Here is a 26086-nt window from a genome sequence, read left to right on the forward strand (position 1 = left end):
ATTTGCCATCATCACGCATCAAACGTCCACATGCCCTCGTTATTGTCGCAGCATCTGATCATGGGTTGTTACATACTCAACACGTGTATGAGTGTATGCTGCTCAACATATGGATTTCGTCTTGGTTGATATATGTGCAGAAGGATAGAATCAGATGACTTTACAAGTGGGAGTTGGTGGTATTTCAACTAGGACAATGATGATGTTGGGGGAGTGGGAGGGTGGAAAGGAGGAGGAGGAGAAGGAAATGACGAAGGACAGCATGTGGCTAGTGTGTTTGCTCCGCTATTGTGCGGAAGGACAAAGCGTTAGTAATAATGCATGGACAAGTGTCATATGAGGTCAGTGTCACATTTGTTGTGCTTGTTGCTCGGTGACAACACATTTTGTATGTATGCAACCACCAGGGCGGAGGTCTATTCTATAGCTGTCATTATGGATCGCCTTTGCTCATGTGTTGCGTGCGCGTGTGTGCGTGTGTGCGTGTGTACCACTTGAATGCATTAGATCGGTTCAACCTGGGTGCGTGTCATTTCTTTTCTCACCACTCACTACGCCCTTTCTACTAGAAAGGAAGATGAAGAAGAAAAAGTAAAAGAAGGGTAAAAAGTAGCTACTATGAATAAATACTCTATTGTTGGTATTGATCTCTTTTTCTCCTTTTCCTGAGAGTAAAATAGCAAGATAACCGATGGCAGCTTTATTGCTTTCTTTGTGTATGCTACTCGTGTACATGTTACACACTGCCTGGCCATTCAGCCGAGCTGCCTTTTTAGCGACAACTCATTTCTCTCTCTCTCACTCTCTCTCTCTTTTATTATCACCACCAACACTACCACCACCCTTTCCATTCCTTATGTCTACATTGAACGACGACGATTTCTACAAGGCGCGTCAAACAACTACAACTACTAGTCCAGATACCCTCTCGGTGGCCCCGGTGGCTGCCATGAATACAATGTCACGAGCAACAACGGTGTCTTCATTCGACAGCTATTCGCCGCCATCGACCCCCATACCAGCAAGCATTGCAGAATCAGAACCTGCAGCACCCACTTCTCCTCGTGATCGTTTGCCAAGACGTACCTCAGAAGAGTTTCATCGAGAATTATCAGCCAGGCGCAAAGCTTTTCGTCGCATGTCCCGTTTGGATGATGATCGAGTCCTTATTGGCACAAGAGTCGCTGAAGGTCATCAGAATTACGTCCTCATGTACAACATGCTCACTGGTATACGCATCGCTGTGGGTCGTGTATCAGCAAAAATCGATCGAGAACTGGTGGAAGATGACTTTTGGGCAGCTCACAAGCTTGCTTTTGATGTGTAAGTCTTTGGATCAAAAAAGGGTCAGGAACATGGATCGCTCATGTAAGTTGTATGGATACTACAGTACCGGTGATGAGTTAACGCCTGGTGCACGATACGACTTCAAGTTTAAGGATTATGCACCTTGGGTGTTTCGACATTTGAGAGCTCAATTCGGTATCGATCCTGCAGACTATTTGGTAATTGTGATACAGGGTTTTGGATGAATCAGGAACAGGGTGTCTCATCTAAGATGATAGATTTCATTAACAAGTAAATACATTCTCTCCGAATTGGGATCCCCTGGCAAAAGTGGTAGCTTCTTTTATTATTCCCGCGACTACCGTTACATCATCAAGACTATTCATCATTCAGAGCACAAATGTCTACGCAGAATCCTTCCCGATTATTATAATGTAAGTACGAAGCGATATTTCAATCGTTGTGGATGAGGAGCTTATAAGCCTATGTTAGCATGTTGTTGATAATCCCAACACTTTACTTTGCCGTTACTATGGATTACATCGAGTCAAACTTCCTCGTGGGCGCAAGATTCATTTCGTCGTCATGGGCAACGTCTTCCCACCTCATAATGATATCCATGAAATGTACGATCTCAAGGGTTCAACGTTTGGTCGCTTTTTACCTGAGGAGGAGATTTCCAAGAGCAAGAATGCTGTTATGAAGGATCTCAACTTTGAAAAGAACAAAAAGAAGTTACAAATGGGTCCATCCAAGCGAAAGCTTTTCATTAGCCAGCTTGTGCGTGATGTCAAGGTAAATAGGATTTTGAGGAGGAGGAACAAGGGATCATCAACCTATATTTAACTGACCCAATCAATTTTCAAGTTGCTTGTACGCATGAATCTCATGGATTACAGTTTATTGATCGGCGTTCATTACATGGCAAGAGGAAATAAGGAAAACATCCGCAACTCCACATTACAATTCTTTGAGGTAAGGTTGATAAGGTGAAAGGAGGGAGGCGTTTAGCGTCTTACCAAACTTGATTTTGATTCCGTTACTTTTTTTATAAGCCTGATACGAAGACCGCGGAACGACGAGCCTCTGTAATGAAACGACGTGAAAGCCGTGTTGAGGTATATCGCCATACGCTTGCACAGACTAATCCGGATCGCCTCAATGCATCGGAATTACCTGATGAGCCTTTGGAAGAGTAAGTGTTATAATCGGGTAGAGTTGGAAGGGTGCATGGCAAGAAGGGGATATATGCATTCAAGTAACACAAGCTGATTACGGGATTTTCTCTTCATCTTCATGTGTCAGTCGTCTTGGGTGTGTATTCTATACGGATGACGGTGGTTTCCGATCAACGGATGAAAATGACCGGCCAACATCAATACTGTACTACTTGGGTGTGATCGATATCTTGACCGCCTACGACGCCAAAAAGAAATCCGAGCACTTTTTCAAGAGCATGACCCATGACAAACATGCCATTTCATCGGTGAACGCGGCTGAATATGGTGATCGCTTTATGGGCTTTATGGCCAATGCAATCGAGCATAACCAGGACATCCCACTTGAATACCAAATGACCACTGGATCTACATATTAAAAGAGTCATATTAGAAAATGAAAGCAAAAATACATACATCCATTACGCAACAAACCATCTTATCAGCATGTGTGTGTGTGTTATCGGAGTGATGATCAGACCTTTATTTGGGGGGTGCAACTGATAACGATAGCGGATTGATCAAGCCAATCATGACCCATTTGATCTCGGAAACGATTGCTATTGCTTATGCTTGTGCTTGCTTGCATGTCCTTTATCTTTTATATCGGCAGAATAACTCGATATCAATTTCTTTATCCTCTTTTTTTCTTCTTCTTGTCATATATCGTTCCACAAACAACAACCAGCAGATAACAACCATTCTCCCCCACATCCATCACCATCCTATTGATTCATCTTATCACGACGCCCAGCCACAAAACACATGGATAGCGAATACACCATTGATGCCGGTAACACGGCTTGGGTGATGATGTGCGCCGCCCTCGTCTTTTTGATGGTACGTAATACACAACATGCACACACACACACACACACACACACACATGACAATGATTGTTGACTTGATTTTTTTAGACACCAGCACTAGGATTGTTTTATGCTGGTCTCGCACAAGCCAAGAATGCCTTGTCTCTCATGTACCTCACCATGTTGTGCGTGGCAGTGGTTTCCTTCCAGGTAAGATTACTTAGCGCATGCACATAATTGATCGACCGCTGAAAAATTTGGGTAGTGGTACATTATTGGCTATTCATTGACCTTTTCACCCAACGCTGGTCCATTTATCGGTGATACCAGTAAGTCACTCTTGTAACGTAATCACAAATGTGCTTGATCTAATCATCGTTTGCCATGATACAGCTCATTTCTTATTACGTGGCGTTGGCGTAGCTCCTGCATTTGAAGGACAAACCATTCCTGCCATGGTCTACATGATATTTCAAGCCATGTTTGCTTGTCTTACACCAGGTAAAAAATAATGAATCAGCTTTCCTTATCTCTGATTACTTATGCTTCGCCGATTCAAATTTATAGCACTGGCTTTTGGTGCTGCCGCGGAACGCATGTCGGTAAGTAGTAGTGTGTGTGTTGGGCATCCTACAACATGATAGCGGCGGCATCTAATAATGATCTTGTTACATAGCTTGGTCCCTCCATCATTTTTATTTTTGTATGGACAACCCTCGTTTACGATGTTGTTACATGTTGGATTTGGAATCCCAATGGATGGCTTTACAAAATGGGTGCTATGGATTATGCAGGTGGCGCCACCGTTCACGCATCCAGTGGCCTTGCTGCTGGTAAGATGATTACAAAAAACAAATCATCTCCTTTAAGCTCACGCATGTGAAAAATGTTGTAGTCGCTTATGCAATGTTATTGGGCAAAAGAAGACATCTTCAAGAACAAACGCATCCAACACCACACAATGTCTCATACATGTACATTGGCCTTGCATTCTTATGGTTTGGATGGTTTGCATTCAATGCTGGTAGCGGCCTTGCAGCTGATGCACGTGCAGCCAACTCGTTTGTAGCGAGCCACCTTGCAGCTTGTGTGGGTGCTGTCGTCTGGATCATGATTGACTGGTTGTATACACGCAAATGGAGTGTCGTCGGCTTGACAACAGGTGTCATTGCAGGCCTCGCCACAATCACACCAGGATCAGGATTTGTGTCTCCTAGCAGTGCCCTTTTGTTTGGCTTTCTTGGCAGCGTTGCATGCAATTATGCAGTTCGATACAAGCACAAGTATGGCTTTGACGACGCGCTTGATGTCTTTACGGTGCACTATGTTGGCGGCTTGGTTGGATTGTTGTTGACAGGCATCTTTGCGGAACGCTATGTGATTGGCCTTGGAAGTCCTCAAGGTACACCTCTTGAAGATATTCAAATTGGCGGATGGCTCGATGGTCATTGGATGCAAGTGCCCATACAACTTGCCATGATCGCTGCTGTTTCGGGATGGTCTTTTGTCGTCACCTACATCATGCTTCTTATCATTGATAAGATTCCATCCATGCAGTTACGTTTGCATCACGAGGATGAAAGAATTGGTACCGACCGAGCTCAAATGGGAGAAACAGCCTATGGCTATGTTGAATGGGGAGAAGAAATGCGTCGTGTCAATAGCCGTATCACCGATGGAGCAGCTGCATCCCTATATTCAGTGAGGCGTTTTGATCCATTCAGCTTTGCTAAACGTCTTTTTGGACGAGGAGAACGATCAACTACTGTAGCTGGAGCACCTACATTAACCGAAGAAGCAGTACTTGATTATGGCCAAGCCAAAAACCTTGGATCAATACCACTTGCAAAAATGCCACCACCACCACCTCCATTATCATCATCATCATCATCTACGAATCAGTGGCAACAGCACAAACAACAACAATACGCACATTTACATATTGGCCAAAGCGCCGATAACTCTACTGGGCAAAGCAGCGGCAGCAGCAGTAGTAGCAGCAATCAACCTAGCAACAGTAACAGTGAGAGTGACCCCACTACATTGGCACCCGCGGCTACCAGTGGCACATCCTCATCATCACAATCCCTTCAAGTATCGCTAAACGACAATGCATCAGCATCAAGGTCAACACCCTCACTTGCTATTGAAGAAATATCAATCGGCGGCGGCATTGTTGAGAGTACTGAAAATGGTATCATCGTGCATGACTACGCTTATGCTGGTGAAGCCGACAACAACCAAAACAGCAAACCAAAAGACGACAACAACAACGTAGATGATGATCAAAAACAAGCCAACCGCGCTTAGATTACTGTAACATGATTTACCATTACATTTCTGTTCTATACTATTTATTGTTCTATCAACCTATTCGGCTGCCATCCACTACTGCAGCAAATTCGTCACGAGAAAAGTGGCCTGTACTATATATCTTTGTCCAATACACCTGTTTTTATTCTTGCTGAAATCAATGACATGAAAGATTGCATATTGAAATGGGTTGTCGGCTGGTGATCAACAAGGAGGAATGTTGCACCATAACAACATGATAGGATATCATCAAATGTAGGCAATTCACACGCCTACTATGCATATAAACAACAAGAAATGTACGCCACGCATCTCATTCATTGCTTACAACAACACACTCCTACACCAATACACCTTGTTGGTAAGCACGATAGTGGATGATGATCCTTTTTTGTACCGTAGATTAAAGCCGATCTTAATCTTGATCACTCATAGCGTGCCATTGTTCTCTACATTCATTGTTGGCATGGTTGACATTGTCATTGTATTACAATCATCATGGAAGAATGGGTGCACAAAGATCAATGTGGGAGCTTTATAATCCGGGATCGGAAGCCGGCACGTAAACGAACGCATTGCAGGAGAGGAATCCTTCTTGCTCTCTCGCTCTTACATACGTAACTCAACACGCGTTTACTTTTCCTCATTGCTTTTATGACATTGACAACGCACACGATCTACTGTCCAGGATCTTTTACGACATGGAGCAAGAATGAGACGTCAAGATCTTGAACGTGGTCAAAGCAACACTCGAATGCTGAACGTTTTGGGTTGATTTTCTGCTCCAATACTACAACGTCCACAACATGATGGTACTGGATCAATGGGTCATGAAGACGATTATAACAATGGATATGCAGCGTACGATGATACGCCAAGCTTCCAAGAGACAAGATACGATTGAAACACGTTTATTTTTCAATGCGTTTGAGACAAGACGGCAATATCCTTGGAGATTGACGACGTGTGGATATGAGGATGGATATGTGGGATCCTATAGATGATCATTATCACTAGATGTATTGGCCATCAATCAATAAAAGGATGCAGCATCATTGATCGAATAGCACCATACACTCACACACCATCAGTCGCGGATAATGTTGATGCAAATTGCTTTCCAGCGGTTGTCATAATTGGGGTCATGCGCGAGATGAACAACTTTGCTTTCAATGGGTCATGGATAGAATGCCTCGTTGCCATGGTGATTACCTCGTTGCCAGGATGATTGCCTTCTGTCACCAACCATTGCTACCTTTAGCATTAGATGGTTTCTTCCGCTGTATGATGCAATAAAAAGTAGTTCTATTTTGACAGCAATCAAGCTTGTCGCTATGGATATCGATATTGAGTTGGTGGATGAGAGAATCTTTAGGATGGATGGCCCGAAGCATGAAAATGGGATAGCTCCAGTGTTATTTATGCAACCCTTTTCCATTCTTGATTGGGTACTCTGCAAAAGACATGTTTACATCCATTCAACAATTTCTCATAAGCCAGGTGATGCTTTAAAAATGGGCGTGTGAATGCATCTGTTTTTTCTTCATCCTTTTTTCCAACATGCAACCACTTGGTGAAAACAGCAACAACACTGAACAATCATCCATGGTCAACAGCGAGGTATGTATGATGAATGTATTACTGTATAAGCGTTGAGTGATGATGATGAATGACATGATCTCACGTGTTACGTATGTATAGCCGCAGCAACCACAAATGCCTCCTCAAAGAAGACGTTCATTGTGGGATAGGATTTCAGCTGGTGCTTTCAACGCGTCTCAAGTTGACTTTAAGGGCATGCGAGCCATGGATGCCACTGGATTTGCTCCAACAGGTGCCAAGTTTGATGAGACTTTTGGTAGCTCGGCCTTGTATGAAACAGCTTTCAATCGTCCCAAGCGTGATGATGCTTGGAAACGTGAGCGCAACGCTTTAGCAGAAGATGCTTTGCGTCAAATGTCTTGAGCACCTCCACCATCATTGTTTTTCTTTTTCTTTTTGATGTCTTTCATTTCAGTTGTAGCGTTTGTCATTAAAAATGGATCCATCAATTTATCATTTGTATGCTACGGCAGTGCACGGCCAGCAGAAAAGGAGTAACACCAAGGAAGCAAATTGGGGCACAGGCAAGCAGGCTGTGAGTGAAAACGTCGCTGCGGGCGACGATTTCGAACTCAATCTGGCGAATTCGTTTGCCGTCGTTTATTGGTCCATGAAACGTTTCTACAACTTTCCATTGTGACGGTTTTTGGGGTTGCGAAAAATTATAAAAAGAGGGTCTCCCCAAGGCCCTTTTCGTTTTCTTTATCCTTGTGCTAGGGCAAAACCACGCAAGTGAGGTTCTACCGATGCTGGTTTATTGCTGGTTGAAAACTACAACCAATAACCCGTCTGCAAGTACTGGGTCTCCCAGTGCTGCGGCAATTTTTGGCGGCCTTTTATAGGCCTAACAATCAAACAAAAGAAAATGATAATATAAAAACAAGAAAAGCTCGTTGAATGGTACTCCTTTTAAACACGAGCACTTGTTTATGGGGGGGTGTTGGGTTACCTTTTTAAACTTCACCTTTGTGCTGGAGTACCCTGTTTGCCTTGTAGACTACGTGCACACACACACACACACACACACGCACTTCTTTCTTGTATTCGCTCTCCCTATACTCCAAACACAAATAAAAGCGATGCTTGTTTTATGTTTGTAAATGATACATGTACCTTTGTGCGTTGAATATGATGTAATGCTATGAGCAGGATATGCAAGTGATGTTTAAACTGAAGGATGATATATGACGGTCGTCAGTGTAGAGTGCCTGAACATTCATCTCTCAAATCCACCCTGATGTCTTGTGTCACAAGGTCTTGTTTTTTAAAGTGGTGAGCCCTTCCCGAGTTGGTTGGACTTCTTTGTTTTATGGTGGAACACAATGTTCGAAAGCATGTGCAATGGGTTCTGGAAATCACGTCATTCACACAATGCAAACAAGCTACGAGGTACCCCTTCACACCATCTGTTGTTTCTCTTTACGACATGCACTCATTCTTTCATTGGTATCGTGATTCAACTCTTCTATAGTCTTTATTAACGTGTATGATATGGTAAGCAACATGCTTCAAACTTTGGGCAAGGATACTGATATTGGATTCTATTGCAGCTTGAGCCGAGTCTTCTCACCAACATTGGAGATACGCTTGGGGTTGGTAAGGACAAAGAAAAAAACCTGTTGTTGTGAAGGAGTATCGATGGATGTGTTGATAACAATGAAATTCAGGGATCTATCATTCTGGTGTGGAAGTAGCAGGACGTGAATACTGCTTTGGTGGCCATGAATACGAGAATCTCACAGGTGTTTTTGCTGTTGAGCCCAAGATCGGTCCTCCAGGTGTTTTGTTCAAGTAAGTTTTCTGATGATATGATCGTGGTGATGGTGATGGTGATACAATGGCTTAATTAGAAGGAAATGAATCACTGATCACCCGCTTTTGCCACATTAGACAATCCATCTCTATGGGATGCACCGATCTAAGCGAAGCCCAAGTCAAAGAAGTGTTACATGAAATATCCCACGAATTTGTTGGCACATCTTACAACCTATTGACGAGGAATTGCAATCATTTCACCCATGAGCTATGCAAGAAGCTTACCAACAAAGGAGCACCAGGATGGATCAATCGTGCAGCTAAGCTAGGTACCATGTTCCCTTGCGTCATTCCCGATGAATGGATCGAACCTCCCGAATATGAAGCTGAAAACAGCAGTAAGTACAAGGAAAACCATTTGGGGGAAAATGTGGAAGAGTCCGTGCTGGTTTATTGCTTTTTACCATTTCTGATACTATTTTGTCAGCTACTGTACAGTCTCCCACATCCGTCGACAGTAACAGCCACCCTGTATCACCTGCAATGTCCTACACTTCTCGTACGCCATTGAAGCCTGTTCAAAATAATCGACACTGCAAGCATCGTGATCCATCAAGTCAACCAAGTAGTCCCACTCGTATGCAAAGCAGTAACAGCAGCAGCAGACCTACCTCTCGCCATTCATTGGATGCTCGACATTATCAACAATATCGACGTGGATCAGGTGCTGCAAGTCGACGTCCTTCTGGTTCCGATCATGATAGCATTGTTCTCGCACGTCCTTCTTCACCCTTTGCCAATGATGATTATAACATGGATGATCCTGTCAAAGAGCCCGATAGCTGTCGACCTGAAGTCATGAGATCCGTCACTCAGCTTTCCATTAGTGCATCCCTGCAAGACCTCGATCGACCTGTTAGCCCAAGATCACCCCATTCTCCTGTATAGCAAACGCACAGCACCATCGCATCATTATTCCTCTCGACATACGATATCCAATTTTTTATATATGTATACAACTACCCTTATTGCATTCTAGTGTATAGTTTACTTGTTGACCATTCCATAATATATCGCACCTTGCATTTGTATCCTGTTCAAACTTTGATGTGTATGTTGCATTTATTGAGTGATGCTTCTAATTAGTGCTTGAGATAGGAAAGGCCTGAGTAAACATTCTCGTATACTGTAAACACGATACCACCCGAGAACTAAAGGCACATACGTATGTTAATAATGCATGCTCATTCTCCATCACCTCATTGACACTTACAATCAATCTCGCTAACCGGGGAGTAGCACCCTTCCAAAGGGATAATACACCATTCTCCTTGACAACCTTAACCAAACAATCGACCGAGTTTTTGTAAAGAACCTTTGCATCCAAACCCTGCATGCGAGTCTTGATGACATCCAAGGGCATCGTCGAGTAAACGGTAACAATACCAGCCATAGCACCTGCAAGGAATGTGTATGCGGATGGAAGTGGCACATCACCTTGACCACGGAAATTTTGTAGAGACGTTTTGATGGTAGAATAGCAACTGAAGCGCACTGCACTATTAGCACCTTGACGTGCCATCACTGGACCCAGACCTCTGTAAATGCCGCTAAGACCCTCTTCCTTGATGATGAGACGTGTTCCATGAACAAGGCCATTGTACTTTGGTGATGCGCTGTTCTTGTCGTGGATCAATTTGGTTCTAAAAAAGGGGAGAGTAAGTAATCATGCATTATCTCAAATCCCACCCCCACCTCTCCAAAATACATACTTGATGGTCTCTGATGGCGTTACCACTAAAGCTGCCTCTGTCATACCAGCACCAAGACCAGCTAATAGACTTCGAACACCAGATAACTTGCCATCCTTGTCTCGCAACTGGTTCGCTATTTGGTCATAGGTCAAGAACCGTACGCCAGCTTTGGCAGCATTGCCGATTGCCAATGCACTGACACCTGTGTAAATGGCAAAGAATCCACGTGTACGATATGTTTGCACCAAGCAGTCAATGGGACCCTTGAATCGTGGTTCACCAGGTTGAAGTTTGCCGCCAGCTTGAAGTTGTAACCGTGTCTTGACGTATTCGGTTGGGTATGTAATGACACCTTCCACAGCACCTGCCACAGTGCCAGAAATGAGTGAGAAGACGGGATCTTTCTTTTCCTTCGACGCCATTGGGAGTAAAAAATAGTGTGAGTAGTGTGAGACAAAGGGAACAAAGAGAGATGATAAAACGGAGATACGAGATTATCTCAAGTTCCTGATCGGCACTGATCCCATCATCAGCGACTCACTTTCGGAATTACAAGTCTAGGTGTCTTGCATAGTAAACGCTAGCTAACATCATCATCCTCATCCAAGTTATTGATATTGGAAACATAACACATTTGGGTTGTCCCCTTGAGATTGTACATTCGTATTGTAAAATAAATATTGTCCCAATTATAGACCTTTTTGGAGTAATTGAGGAACAATCCATCATGTGCGCCGCTACAAACGTTATGGGTTTAACATGAAGACCGATGTTCTTTGTCTTTGTAGCCAAGTTTCTTGATAAGCGATTTATAAACGCTCGATAGGTAATGGGGCATTCATAGTCCTCTTGATATTAGAATACAATGGTAAAATGGCAGGTTCCATATGGTGTCTTGTTATTATTGTGCTGCGTCGTGGGGCAATGCAATTCGGGAAGGCGTTATACCATCCCAATGCTGGGCGATGCATTTACGACTGTGTACTATGTTTATCGATAAAGATGCTATCAACTTTACTTTCTGCAACGTATCCCACACACAAGCATCCGGAAATGACGCCTTATAGTAGCACAGAAAGTGATTTGTCATACCAAACGGTTGATGGATATCGCCACCTTATTTATCACAAATCCTGATTTATGCATCACACCAAGTCTCACATAGTACTGGTAAAGGTACTCCCAATAATCTATCATCCCATCATCATCCCCAACAAACAATTTATCGCCTATTCCCCCCTGCTTGTGTTCACATAAATACCCACACCCACCATGAAAAAATAAGCAAGAATGTCGTCGTCCATATGGTTTTCACCCACACATCTCTTTCTTCCTATCATATCACTCTTTGATTGCTGACACCTTCAAAAGATCTTGGTAAGTATCGTGGTGGAGAGCCTTCTCTAAACCTTATGCATGAGAGCTAATCTTTGTGTTCATCCATAGTGTTCATTGTTTTCCCATTTTCATTGTCATTGCTATCATTGTGATATTTGACTCTTTTATTAAGGGAAGACCCAATCATTTCGTTTGATGAAGCACGTATTTATACTTCTTTCAATGTAGCTATCTCCCTAGGTGCATCTTCAGAATTGGATTAGGCGGCACATTGTACTATAGCTCTCATGAGGATGACATAGCGGCTTCCCTAAAAGCGCCTTTAATGAAGCCATACCTTCTCCTACTACGATCCTTGATTCCATAGGCGTCCGTCACTTCCAAAGGTCAAGAATTCAGTATGGCTCTAGCTATGGACCCGTAATGTCACGTCAACATAACACAGCCCTTATTTTCGGAAGGGATGGTGATCAATGGAGCCTCCACATGGTAGTGTCGTTCCTATGGTAAGTACATTAAGTATACCCATTTTAAGAGATAGCTAATTTCAAAGCTCAATGTATTCTGTGAATAGGTGCGAAATCGGATCCAAATTACAAAAACAAGTAATGATTTGCCTATCCAATGGCCAAAAAAAAGCTACTCGATGGTATTGGATTTGGTCAGCACAAGTTGGAGAGGGTGGAGGAAGACACCCTCAAGTTGATGGAATGCTCGCACCACTGTCTGAAAGCCGAGATGGACAACCTTCTTCTTGCCTCTTGGGATACCTTCACTCTCCGCCAAATACTCTCCATCCAATGTGTATCCGACAAGATCACATTGTTATCAACAAAATGCTCATCTGCAGGCAAGTGGTGCTTGATTGAAGTGCGATCAGCAGTTGTTCCTCGAGACTGGCAACGTCGCAATTCTTGGGTGCATGTCTTCGACCTTCTCCAAGCTTCAGGTAAAAAGAAAGTATACAAAGGTTTGAGCGACATCCTTAATTATGTTATGAATAGTTTAGGAGTTGCTAGTGGAGTAACAGAGGTGACAAGATTGCTGGAACGAGACTTCGGGAGTGATGTTTTGGGATTTGAAGGTAAATGATATGGTATAGTGAACGAGAGCACAAGCCTAATGCTCCATTCAAAGCCACGATTCACGCATACAGCAAGGGCAATCGTGAATTGCAGGAACCCGAAGACTATGCAAGATTACCGGTTTAAGAATATCCCAATATCCCAATATCAGCCGTTGCTCATAAATCCTACAATCATTAGGCGTACATAAAAGAAAGAATCGAGACATGTCCCCCTCCTTCAATCCATAAAATCAACCAAGCGATCCACGTCTTGCACATACAAACTGATAGTACGATACCCTTCTATATAATAGGTTGAACCCAATTTTCGCTCAATCAAAGTCGAAGAATAGTACATTGTAGTGTGAATGTTTATGAAGTAAATATGATAGAGGAACAGCATTGCGATTTGAATAAGATACGGGGTGGGGTGAATCATAAAGATGCAACGGAGGGAAATGTGCTATTGTATTCTTGGTTGTTGTCATCGTATTGTAAACATCCTTCATCCATGGTTGGAAAATAGCTGCTGCGTGCATCCCATTCATCCATCATCATCCTCGTCCGTATCCACGTGATATGATCCATGTTGCTGCTGACAACGTGACAAGTGATCACCATGACTCCCTTCACTGCATTGATTGAATCCATCCACCATAACCATCCCTAATCCAATATGCTGGTTGAAAGAAGCCCCAGAGATTGCTGCTGATGTGCTCCCTTTCCCATCCGCTCCATATCCTCTCTCTTTGTTGGTCATTTTCCATCGCAGTTCACAGCTCAACCAGATGAAGATTGCTTGTATTGTGGCGTAGTTGATTGGTGACATGGCGTCATCCAAACTAGACATCATGTGCTAAACGGCCAAGAGAACCATTCCTTCCATCCCATGTGCCAAAGCAATGCAGTATTCCGGTCCATATCCATATCCATAAGAATTTGTATGTATTGAAACGCGTTGTTTACACGTAAATAAAGCTGCTTCTATACAATGGCTATCTGCTGTTCACGTAACAAAGGGTGTAAGGCAAGCTGCTGCAAGTAAAGAACGCTGTTTGAGGCAATGGAGCAAAGACCTTGCTAATAGCAACTGCTGGAATGAATGCTGTTACGCTTGATCGTGGAAGAGAGAGATGTGCAAGACATTGTGTAGTATCAAGGAAGGCACGTGTTGTAGTAGAGTGACAAGAATGGTGTGTACACGCCATGGACTTGCCGTTCAGTCAAAGACAATCGGATCAAGAGTGTGGTAGGATTGACATGATGGATAGCAGCAGGACAATCGTTCGCAGGTGTAGTTGTACTTGAATGCACCAACAGTAGGGAATGGGAGGAAGAGGGAAGAAGTGGAAATTAAAGTAGGCTGAGCTGTCGGACACCTCTTGTATAAATCCATGCATACTGTAATTGATCCATGACCTTGAGATTGCCCATCTCGAACCTGAAACTTTCACACAAGATGGTCTTGGACATGCTGATCACGTTGTTCTAAAAAAGACCTCATGTTTCATTTGAAAATTTGGAATGGGAGGGTGCAGTGTGGGTTTACTATGTAAATCGGAAACGGAGGACAGCGCCGATTCATGATTTATCGACATAGTGTGTATTACCTTGGGATTCCTCATTTCGAACTTGAAACTTTGTCAGGAGGTTCGCTGGAACATGCTGATCACCTTCATTCATTTAAAAATCGCAGGCTTCATTGTGAAGATTTAAAATGCGGGGGCTGTCCAAATGGTGGATGACACCAACAAAAGAGCGGACGGCCCACCGCCCCGAAATTGCCCACCTCCAACTTGAAGATTGGTCAGAATGATGCTCCGAGCATGCTGAACAACTTTTTTCTAATAAAAACCTCACGCTTCATTTGAAAATTTGGAATGGGAGCGTCCAAAAGTTTGAAAGACGGAGACATTCGCAGGGTCTGCGATTCATTTATTTTCATGTTTGCTGTTTGGGTGTAGCTCAGTCAAATCAGCTCGGATCAAGGAAGTTGAATGATGGAAATGATGAGCTGGAGCAGGAGAATCGTTCCCATGCAGTGGATTTGAAAAAAGATGGAATTGGGAGGAACGGGCTGTTAGCTGGCATTTTATGAACTATTATCATAGTATGTATTATCATGCATTGATCCTTTCTAGTACCACCCAATGAGCTGTGTTACACAAAGAAGTCCCTCTGCATCTCCGCTCTGTCAGGGTCTAGTTGATTGACAATGAACAAAGACCATCTTTTGTATTGCATCACGCTTACAAACATAAAGATGCCTGTATCTCCGAACTTTACAATCAAACGTGGGGTTTTTATTACAGCAATGGACGCGGCTTGGCCAACTGCACCTTGGATGCCAGTTTCACGATCAAGCATGCCAATCCCAGATTTCGCAATGTCGCTACCAGCCAAACTGGATCTGGGGGTCGACCTCTTCGACGACGACGACCAGAAAAATATTTTTTGGGCAAGTTGCGACATTGAACGTGAAACTTTCACACAAGGTGCTGTTGGCCAAGCCGAGCCCATTGCTCTAATAAAAACCGCACGTTTCATTGTAAAGTTTGGAGATATAGGCACTTTTATGTTTGTAAGCGTGATGCTATATGAGAAGTGGTCTTTGTTTAATGTAAAGTAGCTAGACCCTGACAGAGCAAAAGATGCAGAGGTCTCGGGACCAGCTACTTTGCATGACTAGAAGGATGGAAGGATGCATACTGTACCCCGCTGACAATAATCATAACACATTTCACGTGTACGTTGCCCATTCTATGACAGTGGAACGATTCTCCTGCTTCAGACATTCATTTCCATGATTGGATTATGTTGATCCGAGTTGATTTGGCTGAGATACAGCCAAAGAGGGATTACATCAATCCACACATCTAACCATGCTCTATGTTGCTCAACTGAAGTAACCTTGTATGAAGTAGCTCAGCCAAATCAACTCGGATCAACATAATCCAATCATGGAAATGAATGTCTGAAGCAGGAGAATCGTTCCACTGTCGTATCAGCGCACATTGCCGATTGTGAGGAATGGTTGTTAGCTCGCAATGTACGGGATATTGTCAATAGTGCACTTCTTAACCGATCACCTTTGTTACCTAATCCAATGCATACGAACGATTCCTCTACTCCGGCCCATCATTTCCATCATTCAACTTTCTTGATCCGAGGGGATTTGACTGAAAAACGGTCAAACACAGAAGTATCATCCAAAAGTACAAAGATCATTGTGATTAGTTATTTGTAAACTGCTGGTTGATAGCCCATTCCTCCCATTCAGCTCTTTTACCCAACCCAATGCATACGAACGATTGCTCTGATCCAGTCCATCATGTCCATCATTCAACTTTCTTGATCTGAGGGGATTTGGCTGAAAAACGGTCAAACACAGAAACATCATCCAACTTCAGAGAAATCATTTTGCAAACTTATTTGTAAACCGCCAGCTAGCAGCCCATTCCTCCCATTCACCTTTTTTAAGCAACTCAATGCATGTGAACGATTGTCCTGCTCCAACCCATCATTGTCATCATTCAACTTCTCTTGATCCGAGTGGATTTGACTGAGCAACGGTCAAACAAAGAAATGTCAATTCACCCTGCATTTAATTTCCACTTCTTCCTCTCTTAGATTCTTCCCTCTTCCTCCCATTCTCAAATGCTGGCCCCATTCAAGTACAACTACACTACTACATCTTGCAAACGATTGTCATGCTTCAACCTACCTTGCTAATCATCAATTGCCTTGATCCGAAAGCCTTTGACTAGATGGCACGTTCATGGCGTGTACACAGTCTTGTCACTCTTACTACAACGCACTTTCTTGCACACCTCTCGACCACAACCAAACGTAGCAACGTTCATTCCAACAGTTGCTATCAGCGACGTCTTTTCTCCATCGACTCAAGTTACTTGCAGCAACTTGCCTTGCAGCCTTTTTGCGTGAACAGGAGATAGCCCATTGTACAGGAGCAGCTTTATTTACGTGTAGCACTTGCTTGGATACATACGGATTCCAATGGATGATCCCGTATCAGCTACCACCTACATCGCCATACAAGCAATCTTCGCCTGGTTGAGCTGCGATGGAAAATGACCAACAAAGAGAGAGGATAGGGAGCAGATGGGAAAGGGAGCACATCAGCAGTAATCTCTGGTTTTTGACCAGCATATTGGATTTGGAATGGTGATGGTGGATGGATTCAATCAATGCAGTGGATTCAATCATGGTGATCACTTGTCACGTTGTCAGCAGGAACGATGGACCATATCACGTGGATACGGCCGAGGATGATGATGATGATGGATGAGATGCACGCAGCAGCTATTTTGCAATCATGGATGAAGGACTTTTACATATGATGGCAACAAACAAGAATACAATGACACATATTCCCTTGTTTCCTCAATGTGATTACCCCCCTGTATCTTATTCGTGAATTTGCAATATTGTTCCTCTATCATATTTACTTCATAAACATTCACACTACAACGTGCTATTCTTCGACTTTGATTGAATGAAAATTGGATTCAACGTATCATTTAGAAGGGTATCGTACTATCAACTTGTATGTGCAAGATGTGGATAGCTTGGTTGGGGGATAGAAATTTGAAGATCGGAAAGGGGGGATTGGATAAGGTTCCTTCATGTTGTGCTTTAATACCTGGTTCCAAAATCCATGTCTAGTCCACGTTTGGGTATTTGTTCACTGTTGATGGGGACGTCGCGGATCGAAACCTTCAAGAAAAACAATACTGTATGCGAGTTTGGACATGATAACAAGTACAGAAGAGCATACGTGAATGACGCATACAATGGAAAGTTGATTTCTAGAGTCAATTCATCCATTGAGGAATCACATATAGAGAACACAGGCATAAATACACTATTGCACACATGATCAACATCTTGTATGCAATGAATGCATTCAATTGGGGGTTGATCCAGAGACAACGAATCAAGCAAGGATTAGCCACACCATAGCATGTTGTAATAGAGGAATTGGATTTCTTTATATAATGAAAAGGGATGAATTACACGTGGAATATCAAAGAAATCTAATGCATGTGTATCAGTGAAACAAGTCAGGAAGCGTGGTAGTTTAATTCGAAGGTGTCAAAACGATGGGAGTCAAAATCCCGTTCTTTTTCTCACTCACTTGAAAATATCAACCTTGTCTCCTCCCCGTTCATTCCTCTTTGTATACAATCAGGGTTGTCAACTTCCCTGTCGACGACGAGAGAGAGACACATACACACATGAGCGATTACAGTAGCGACAACAGCGATGACGAATATGGACCTATTGTTGGCGCATGGGGAGATCAAAAGGGGAGCAACGATGCAGAGGACGAGGCTGTCTTGTCAGGTTGGCATGCACTAGCCGATCCCAATGCCAAGATTGGTCCCAAAGGACTTGGTAGCGGTGGATTGCATCGACAAGGAAAGAATTACAAGCCTATTGAAGAAGAAGCTATCCTGCAACAACGCAAAAAGATCCAAGTACCAGGCAAGAAGGGTACCAAGAAGCGTGGCTCTCGTGGTGGTAAAGGCAAAAAGCTACCAGACAAGAAAGGCTCTTCACCACGAACGCCACACTCCAATCGTGACGAGACATACGCCAAAAAGTCGCCGAGCGGTGCACGTTTGAGTCGTCCAAAAGCACAACCAAACGCGTCTTCACAATGGAGTCAATGGGATGCATCTCAGCTACAGCAACAACAGCAACAACAACAACAGCAGCAGCAACAGTCGCCTATCAACAACAATTATCCATCTTGGATGGATTCATCACAACCTGCTCGTAGTCGTGGCTACCCACCAACAACATCATCTCGCTCCACTACTACAACTCGGCCACCACCATCCAATGGCGTATCATCGTGGGGAAACCAACCTTTGGTAGATCATCCATTTTGGGAATCGGTAAGTCTCATCCTATTTATTTCGCTCTCTATCTTTCTCTTCTAATGGGACATTGTTACTAACAATACATAAAATAGGAGCCTATATCATCTCCAATGAATGGACAACCATCTCCTGCTGATTATCAATACAAGAATGAAAAGGTGTGTTTGTGTGTAAAAGATCCACGTTGTTTCATACTTACAATGGTCTGCTTATGTATAGAAATCGGATCCACCGGTTGAAAAGCTGATTGAAGACTTTGACTCATGGTCGCCATTACCAAAACGAGCTACATCCACTGATACCAATATACCATCTACACCACCAGCAGGAGATTATAATACGAATAGCACTATGGAGGAACCCAAGGTTGATAATGGATGGTCACCTGAGCATGATTGGATACCAGCTGAATCTGAACCTTGGGGCACATGGAATAACACGACCACAACAACAACAACGTCGAATACGACATGGGGAAATACAACAAATACAAGCAATGGTGTCTCTGCAGAAGGATGGGGAGAGGATACTAATACGAGTGCGAATGAAAAGCCATCAGGTGGTCGTTTCTCCAATCGCAGCCGACCCAAGTACTCGACCAAGAGCTCCAAGCCAGTACCAGCCAACTATCGAGCAGGGACACCTCTTGTACCTCCCAGCAAAGCAGCCGATCCACCCAAAGTTGATAACCCCATTGTCGTATCCATCAACGTTGAGTTGGAGCAAGGAACCAAGATACCGATTAATATTCGTCTTCACGATGATCCATCTAGACTGGCCTACCAATTCGGCAGAGACCATCAAATCGATTCCCCGGCAGTTATTGATGCTTTGCGTGGTTTATTCCAAAATCAAAAGCAATTCGCCATGAAAAAGCGCTATCGCAATGTAAATACTTTTTAGCATCTGTATATTCTCCCTCATTTTAATCTTTTGGCGACCCAATAAATATGCGTTGGATATCTTGTTTACCTTTCTCCTCTACGCACTATAAATATGACCACCACTAGCTCGTTGTCATGTCGTTGGACTTTGGTTTTTCATGATGATAGCATTGTCTTTTTATCATCATCCACCTTGCTTATCCCACATTTGATATTAACATGCATGCCACGAGATGAAACTTCCAAATGCCGATGCATGCTGTCCATGAACCGGAGTTGCTTTTAAATGTTGTCACTGCTGTATCACTGTTACATCCGCATGAATGTAGTGTTCACGTTGACATGAAAATCATTTCCGACATTGATACGTTATGGCAAATAAAAAGCATCATAGCTTTGTTTACTACAACAACCGCATTATACAAAAGATACACACATTACAAGTTATGATCGGGGGGCAATTCAGGGATGACACGCTGGCAACCATAAGCGCTTCGGCCTGCATGGCAGTCGCTATACCATTTGCAGCTACATACAATAAAAAGGGAAATTGTTAATCATGCTGCTTGTGTGTGTATGTACCATATGGGCAAAATCATTTACCATCGGATACAAAAATGATTAATGTCGGGCTCGACCAATGCGACGAAATAGGGATAACCCATACATTGGGATTCAGGTGGTGATCCAGCCCCATGATTATCGTACTATATATTCAAGGAGAGGGAGAAAAAGAGTGAGTGGATCAGTGACGTGAGGAGTGTGAATGTACTACTGAAATCTGTACCTGACCACCTCCGTCTTTGGGCGATAATGCATATGCATCACGGTCAATGGATCCCGTTACTTGCACAAAATCACGACTACGATCACTGGCAAATGTTGCGGATTTGATAAACCCTTTGGGCATGGGCTTTCCACCAGGGACAGCATGTTGGCTCGATTTGGATGTGCAAAATACACGAGCTGACTTTTCTGAATCGCTGATAGCACTAGGATCATTCTTTCCATTATTCTCGTCTCGATTGCCCGGGGAGCTTGGAAGGAAGAGACAAAAGTTTTTATCATCTTGAAGTATCACCGTTAGGCCACTCTTGTTTTTGCTGATAGTGGTATTGCTTGGTATATCGTCTTCATCATCGTCTTGTTTATCATCATCCAAGTCATGGTCAATTTCACTTGTGGTGTCGTTGAACGTGTCATGGTTGATGTTATGGTCAGCTGTGCTGTGATCATTGTTGTCATCAACAGCATGTTCCATAGTGTCGTCTGAATCATGGTCAATGTCATTGTCATCATCATTGTCGTCATCTTTGTCGCTGTCATTATCAGTTTCATGGTCATCATCATTGTCATCATCTTTGTCGCTGTCATTATCAGTGTCATGGTCAATGTCATGGCCAAAGTCGTAGTCAGTGTTATGATCAATGTCGTGGTCAACACCATGGTCCATGTCACTGCCAGTATTGTGGTCGATAGGGAAATCAAATCGATGATGGGCACCTTGGTGGTCAACGTCTTGTTTGCTATCATCTCCAGTAGTCGTGTCATGATTAATTGTGTGTTGGTCGGAATCGTTGCCATGGTTTTGTTTATCGTTGTCGTTGCCATGGAGAGGAACCATTGGCGATGTTGGTAACACAGCTTTGGCACTTGCAGTGGCCGTGGTTTCATGCACTCGGACGCTTTGGTCTAAAAAGTCATCAGGTTAACAAGCTGTGGAATAAAGACATGCATGTTGATTGCAGCTTACTTGTGCACTAGTGAAAAAACAGAAATGTTAATGAATGGTATGTTACATGACATGATGGGCTCTGTCAAAACCTACCAATGGATGTATCTTGTCATTTGAATCGTCCATCATGAAGGAAGTACAATCGTTGGTGTCCATAGGTGCTGCCGATGCAGCCAAAAGAGCTGTCAACACGAACACTAATACTATTATTGCAGGAGGATGAAGCATGAAGGAAGAAGGGGGTTTGGACACTGAATGTTGGAAAACGAAAAAGACAAACAAACAATAGGTCGTTTCAGCTTTTATAGACATGCCAACGCGGAGTTGGGTTGATCTCATGCACCACTCTCTCTCTCTCGAATCTCGCATTCTAGGCCTTCTCGACAACAGGATCCCACACAATTTACAAGCAGTACAAGGCCCTAACTTTGTTGCAGCCCAGCTCCAAAAAAACACGCACTTGGGGTGTGATAAAACCCTTTTTATTTTTTCACATGTCCCAAAACTGCATATCAAGCTTCGGTAAATGATGCGGACTATTCGTTGGTGGTAGCTATAGAATGTTCGTGTGAGTGGGCAGTAAATAGTAACGTGATCATATAAAGAATAACTTACAAGGTGTGGAGGTTTGCGATTGTTCGGGATGTTGTTGTGGTTGTGGTTGTTGCTGCTGTTGCGGATAGGGGTATGGGGCCTGATTGTAGTCCATCACTGGCATTTGTACCATCACTTGGCCTGGACCAGATGTCATCATGACTGGAGCACCTAAAGATAGTCGCAGCTATATCAATACCATGTATTACTTTTCCGATTCATTGCATGTACCATGAGGACCAGCGCCTTGATATTGGTAAACAGGTTGAGGGGGTGCACCGTGAGGAGGGATGGGTGATCGTTGCGGTGAGGAAAAGTTTTGCATATAGGGTGAACCGTCTATATAGTGACATTGAGCACATGCTCCATGACAACCTTGGGTATCAAAAAAATAGACTTACGAGGAGAAACATTGGCCATTTGAGGACTATAGGCGACAGCGGATGGTGCACCATGAGGAACCGGTGCCGCTGTGAAAGGCACGTTTTGCACAAACTTCAAAAAAAAAAGAGATCCATGTAAGTGTCTCCTTGAATTACATCGTTAAAAAAAGCTTACTTGAGGACTCATGTATGGATGACCTCCTTGCTGTGGCATGGGAGGCATTCCTTGCACGTATTGCTAAAAAAAGAAACGCTCATCAGTATGCTGATCAAAGGATCAATAGCCTATTTCTCAGGAAGGACATACTGGTGGATAGCGATATTGAGGATAGCCGTATGGATAACCAGGTGAACCATAGCCAGCGTACATGTCTTCTTCATATGCCGAGTATTGATTGAATTGGAGTCGATATTGCTTGGTACCAAATGGCCATGTTGGTCCTATATCGAGTGGCTCACGTTAAGGTTCATGTCTCCTTTTGCTCTCATACGCGGTTCCCTTCTTTCCTTACCGACTGAATTAGGTGCCACTGGCTCCTTGCCCTTAGCAAAAGGTGGATGAAAAGCTTCGGTTAATGTAAGAGGTTCAGCTGCCGCGCCCTTCTTCAATTGACGTCCAGCGAAAAATGGAGAACTTCCACCAGCAGCAGGCTTGGCACCCTATATCATTTCCCCCATCAATATATACATACATACATCCTCCTCCTTTTCATCCTAAAAAAAGCTTACAGGAACAAATGCTGGTGCTGTTGGGTTTGGTTTGAATTCAGTGGCCTTAACGTTGAATTTGAATGTGGATTTGGCAGGCTTGTTGGCTTCTGCAGAAGGCTTTTCACTCTTTGTTGTTGTAGTCGTCGTCTTGTCAGTGGCCTTTTCTCCAGTAGCTGAAGAGCTTTGCTTGGAGCTGGATGATGCTGCCTGTTGTTGCTCAGCTTTCTTTTCTTCCTCTGAAATGCTCTCTTGTTTATCAGTCGGAGACTTGTCATCTGATACTGGTGATGTTGGCTTCTTGCCAGCTGAAAGAAGAGGAACAATATCGGTAGGCACTGGGAACTTGAGCTTGAACGTTTGGTGGAATTGCATCAAATCATCGAATTCCTTCTTCTTGATCGCTTGTTTCTTTGCATGGAGCTTGTCTTTCTCTTGTATGGCAAATGCACGAAATGTGTTGGCAACTTCAGCTTCAATATGTTTGGATTGTCCATCGGCAGACTTCTATTAAAGATGAACCTATTAGACACCCATCCCATCATGTATCTCACATTTTCTTTCTCACCTTATCAGTTGCATGTGGGCGTGAAGTAGGTAAGTTTGCAACAGGTGATCGTGCAGCTGTACCACCCTTTGGAAGGTTGGATATCTTGAGATGGTGCAAAGCGGTTGTGGCATCTGCAGCTTTCTCGGTCTTGCTGCCTTCTGTAGCAGCTTCCTTTTTGGATGATGATTCGGTACGAAGATGCTTTCGCAAAGCTGGAGGCGTATACTTGTTGGGATTGACGTCACGCACCACCGCACCATATCGATCTTCTTCATCCATTCCACTGTCATCCACAATCAAACCACGCTCTTCCATCACGTGAACGTTGCTAGTAGCAGACTATACGAGAGAAATATTAGATGATGATGAATAAAGTTCATCGATCGAATCTTACCTTTTGAATCTCGTTTGCCTTTTCAATGGCCCATCTTTCACGTTCCTTATAATCAGGTGCTGATCGATCCAAACGTGTCGTATATAGTTCTTCATCAAAATCGGTTGTCAAGCCAAATAGCTTTTCATTGGCAGCAAATTGATCCCATGATCCATCCACAGTCGACGTTTGTTCTTCCAAAGATCCAAGTAATTCGCCCTCGCTCACATGAGCTTCGGGATTCCATCGATGCAATTCACGCTCTTTGATCTCAAGCTTTCCACTGATATCCGTATCGGTCTTGAATGCTACGTGCGCCATCATTGCATTAGACTTTTTTTGCCCCAACAAGCTCATTGCATATAATACTCACTATTCTTTTCCTGATCGCCAGCTGTCAAATCCGTATCCATGCAACTAATCTCGACGACATCTTTGCCCATAATCAACATGGAAGGTTTGACAGGATAAGGGTTGACCTTTTGTTTATCAGTTTTGGGAGCTGCAGGGTCGTAGATCTTGCGTGCATGTTTGAGAGCGATCCCGAGATCACCTTCAGTAGATGCGCCATGAAAGATGCCTTCAAACTTTGTTCCATTCTTGACAGTAACCTGAACCGCACTGCCCTAGATGAATCATACCCTTAGTTCCCATCATGCTTCTCTTTTTATGTATCCCATCTTCAGAATCTTACCGTCAAATTGGCAAGCAAAAATAGCATACGATCATGCATCATACGTGCTGTTTCGGCATCTTCCAAAGGTTCAATGGTCTTTGGTGGTGGCGGTGGTGGTGCTGTTGCTGTTGACGACGTTGTATTGGCGTGTCCATGGCTGCCACTTGCACTTCCTCCACGGTTGCTGTTGGGCCACTTTTTGTTACTCCCGCGACTAGAGTTGAGCATATAGAATAAATGGCCGTTTCCTCATGTCCATGAACGCATATCCAATCGTGTCTTTACCTTTGATTTTGCTTGGGATGGCCAAAATCCTTTCTCGCGGATGAATGTCGTGAGTTGGTCAGCGACATGTTTGTGGAATAGTGAGATGGTGTGTGAGGTGTTGGTGAACAGAGGTTGTTTCAAACGAAAGAATAAAGATAAAGTGGTCGACAACCAAAAGAGTCAAGCTGTTGACGTAGATTTGCAATCGATCAAGAAGATGTTGGAGAGCTGTTGGGAATAAACGGCTCAACTGTTCCTTTCTCTCCGCTGGTGGTCAAGGCTCGCTCGCTCTCTCTCTTTCTTTCTCTCTTGCTCTCGGAACGTCAACCCGCCACACTTGGAGTCATGCAACTTTCCTCAATGAAAATATCTCCTTTATAGGATAATGTTAGCGTATTCACATGGGCCCATCCTCATTGTCTTGTATCGAATAATGAATGGTTCCTACTTTCCATAACAATGATCCTCCATCACCACCCTACCATTTATTGTACCATTGGAATGGTTTTGCATAAAGAGTAATATTCAACCCCAACCCATCAATGGCTCTTTGCCCAATCATGCATGTTAAAAGAGAAAAGAGCCTATGACGTGTGCGGGTGGAGAGTATCTAGTAATAATAGTGACACTCCACGAGGCGGCTGCTGATTCAACCAATAGCTTGTACGATCACCCGATATGGCAATAATGGCAAGTGATGCCTTCAGCATTCCTGATTGAGTATGATACCAATGCTTATTAACGAGTACTCGTGAACACGTTCCAATTTATGTACATGTGAGAGAAATGAGTTATATTCTGTGTTCCTTTAACACCTCATAGGTAGTTGTAGTAGAGGACTATATTCTTCTTGGTCGTCGTCATCC

The 26086-nt window shown here is 43.5% G+C and overlaps 9 protein-coding genes across 9 annotated transcripts; 6 read left to right on the forward strand and 3 right to left on the reverse strand.

The window, feature by feature from the left end:
* Nucleotides 1–856: 856 nt before the first annotated feature.
* O0I10_004473 (uncharacterized protein) lies at nucleotides 857–2884 on the forward strand (the record flags this gene model as incomplete). The annotated part of the gene is made up of 7 exons (XM_058484532.1): nucleotides 857–1323; nucleotides 1391–1505; nucleotides 1566–1721; nucleotides 1780–2082; nucleotides 2155–2262; nucleotides 2343–2482; nucleotides 2593–2884. The coding sequence occupies 7 exons, from the start codon at nucleotides 857–859 to the stop codon at nucleotides 2882–2884; spliced, it is 1581 nt and encodes a 526-aa protein (XP_058344793.1).
* A 385-nt stretch (nucleotides 2885–3269) lies between these two features.
* On the forward strand, nucleotides 3270–5623 carry O0I10_004474 (uncharacterized protein; the record flags this gene model as incomplete). The annotated part of the gene is made up of 7 exons (XM_058484533.1): nucleotides 3270–3344; nucleotides 3422–3523; nucleotides 3579–3642; nucleotides 3707–3814; nucleotides 3881–3915; nucleotides 3990–4146; nucleotides 4209–5623. 7 exons carry the CDS (start codon nucleotides 3270–3272, stop codon nucleotides 5621–5623), a joined length of 1956 nt encoding a protein of 651 aa, XP_058344794.1.
* Nucleotides 5624–7186: 1563 nt separating this feature from the next.
* On the forward strand, nucleotides 7187–7591 carry O0I10_004475 (uncharacterized protein; the record flags this gene model as incomplete). The annotated part of the gene is made up of 2 exons (XM_058484534.1): nucleotides 7187–7246; nucleotides 7328–7591. The coding sequence occupies 2 exons, from the start codon at nucleotides 7187–7189 to the stop codon at nucleotides 7589–7591; spliced, it is 324 nt and encodes a 107-aa protein (XP_058344795.1).
* Nucleotides 7592–8550: 959 nt separating this feature from the next.
* O0I10_004476 (uncharacterized protein) lies at nucleotides 8551–9931 on the forward strand (the record flags this gene model as incomplete). Its single annotated transcript, XM_058484535.1, has 6 exons — nucleotides 8551–8617; nucleotides 8700–8722; nucleotides 8779–8824; nucleotides 8896–9019; nucleotides 9119–9381; nucleotides 9471–9931. The coding sequence occupies 6 exons, from the start codon at nucleotides 8551–8553 to the stop codon at nucleotides 9929–9931; spliced, it is 984 nt and encodes a 327-aa protein (XP_058344796.1).
* A 194-nt stretch (nucleotides 9932–10125) lies between these two features.
* On the reverse strand, nucleotides 10126–11159 carry O0I10_004477 (uncharacterized protein; the record flags this gene model as incomplete). The annotated part of the gene is made up of 3 exons (XM_058484536.1): nucleotides 10126–10194; nucleotides 10257–10686; nucleotides 10756–11159. 3 exons carry the CDS (start codon nucleotides 11157–11159, stop codon nucleotides 10126–10128), a joined length of 903 nt encoding a protein of 300 aa, XP_058344797.1.
* Nucleotides 11160–12699: 1540 nt separating this feature from the next.
* O0I10_004478 (uncharacterized protein) lies at nucleotides 12700–13286 on the forward strand (the record flags this gene model as incomplete). The annotated part of the gene is made up of 3 exons (XM_058484537.1): nucleotides 12700–13024; nucleotides 13085–13159; nucleotides 13213–13286. 3 exons carry the CDS (start codon nucleotides 12700–12702, stop codon nucleotides 13284–13286), a joined length of 474 nt encoding a protein of 157 aa, XP_058344798.1.
* Nucleotides 13287–18399: 5113 nt separating this feature from the next.
* On the forward strand, nucleotides 18400–19953 carry O0I10_004479 (uncharacterized protein; the record flags this gene model as incomplete). Its single annotated transcript, XM_058484538.1, has 3 exons — nucleotides 18400–19065; nucleotides 19143–19208; nucleotides 19270–19953. 3 exons carry the CDS (start codon nucleotides 18400–18402, stop codon nucleotides 19951–19953), a joined length of 1416 nt encoding a protein of 471 aa, XP_058344799.1.
* A 418-nt stretch (nucleotides 19954–20371) lies between these two features.
* O0I10_004480 (uncharacterized protein) lies at nucleotides 20372–21897 on the reverse strand (the record flags this gene model as incomplete). Its single annotated transcript, XM_058484539.1, has 5 exons — nucleotides 20372–20462; nucleotides 20538–20641; nucleotides 20722–21626; nucleotides 21688–21694; nucleotides 21763–21897. 5 exons carry the CDS (start codon nucleotides 21895–21897, stop codon nucleotides 20372–20374), a joined length of 1242 nt encoding a protein of 413 aa, XP_058344800.1.
* Nucleotides 21898–22205: 308 nt separating this feature from the next.
* On the reverse strand, nucleotides 22206–25306 carry O0I10_004481 (uncharacterized protein; the record flags this gene model as incomplete). Its single annotated transcript, XM_058484540.1, has 13 exons — nucleotides 22206–22222; nucleotides 22285–22434; nucleotides 22495–22602; nucleotides 22665–22758; nucleotides 22822–22884; nucleotides 22954–23087; nucleotides 23159–23306; nucleotides 23376–23861; nucleotides 23923–24243; nucleotides 24299–24585; nucleotides 24651–24903; nucleotides 24972–25167; nucleotides 25239–25306. The coding sequence occupies 13 exons, from the start codon at nucleotides 25304–25306 to the stop codon at nucleotides 22206–22208; spliced, it is 2325 nt and encodes a 774-aa protein (XP_058344801.1).
* Between the last annotated feature and the right edge of the window lie 780 nt (nucleotides 25307–26086).

The sequence above is a fragment of the Lichtheimia ornata genome (assembly GCF_029851405.1).
Source record: "Lichtheimia ornata isolate CBS 291.66 chromosome Unknown scaffold00016, whole genome shotgun sequence".
NCBI lineage: Eukaryota > Fungi > Mucoromycota > Mucoromycetes > Mucorales > Lichtheimiaceae > Lichtheimia > Lichtheimia ornata.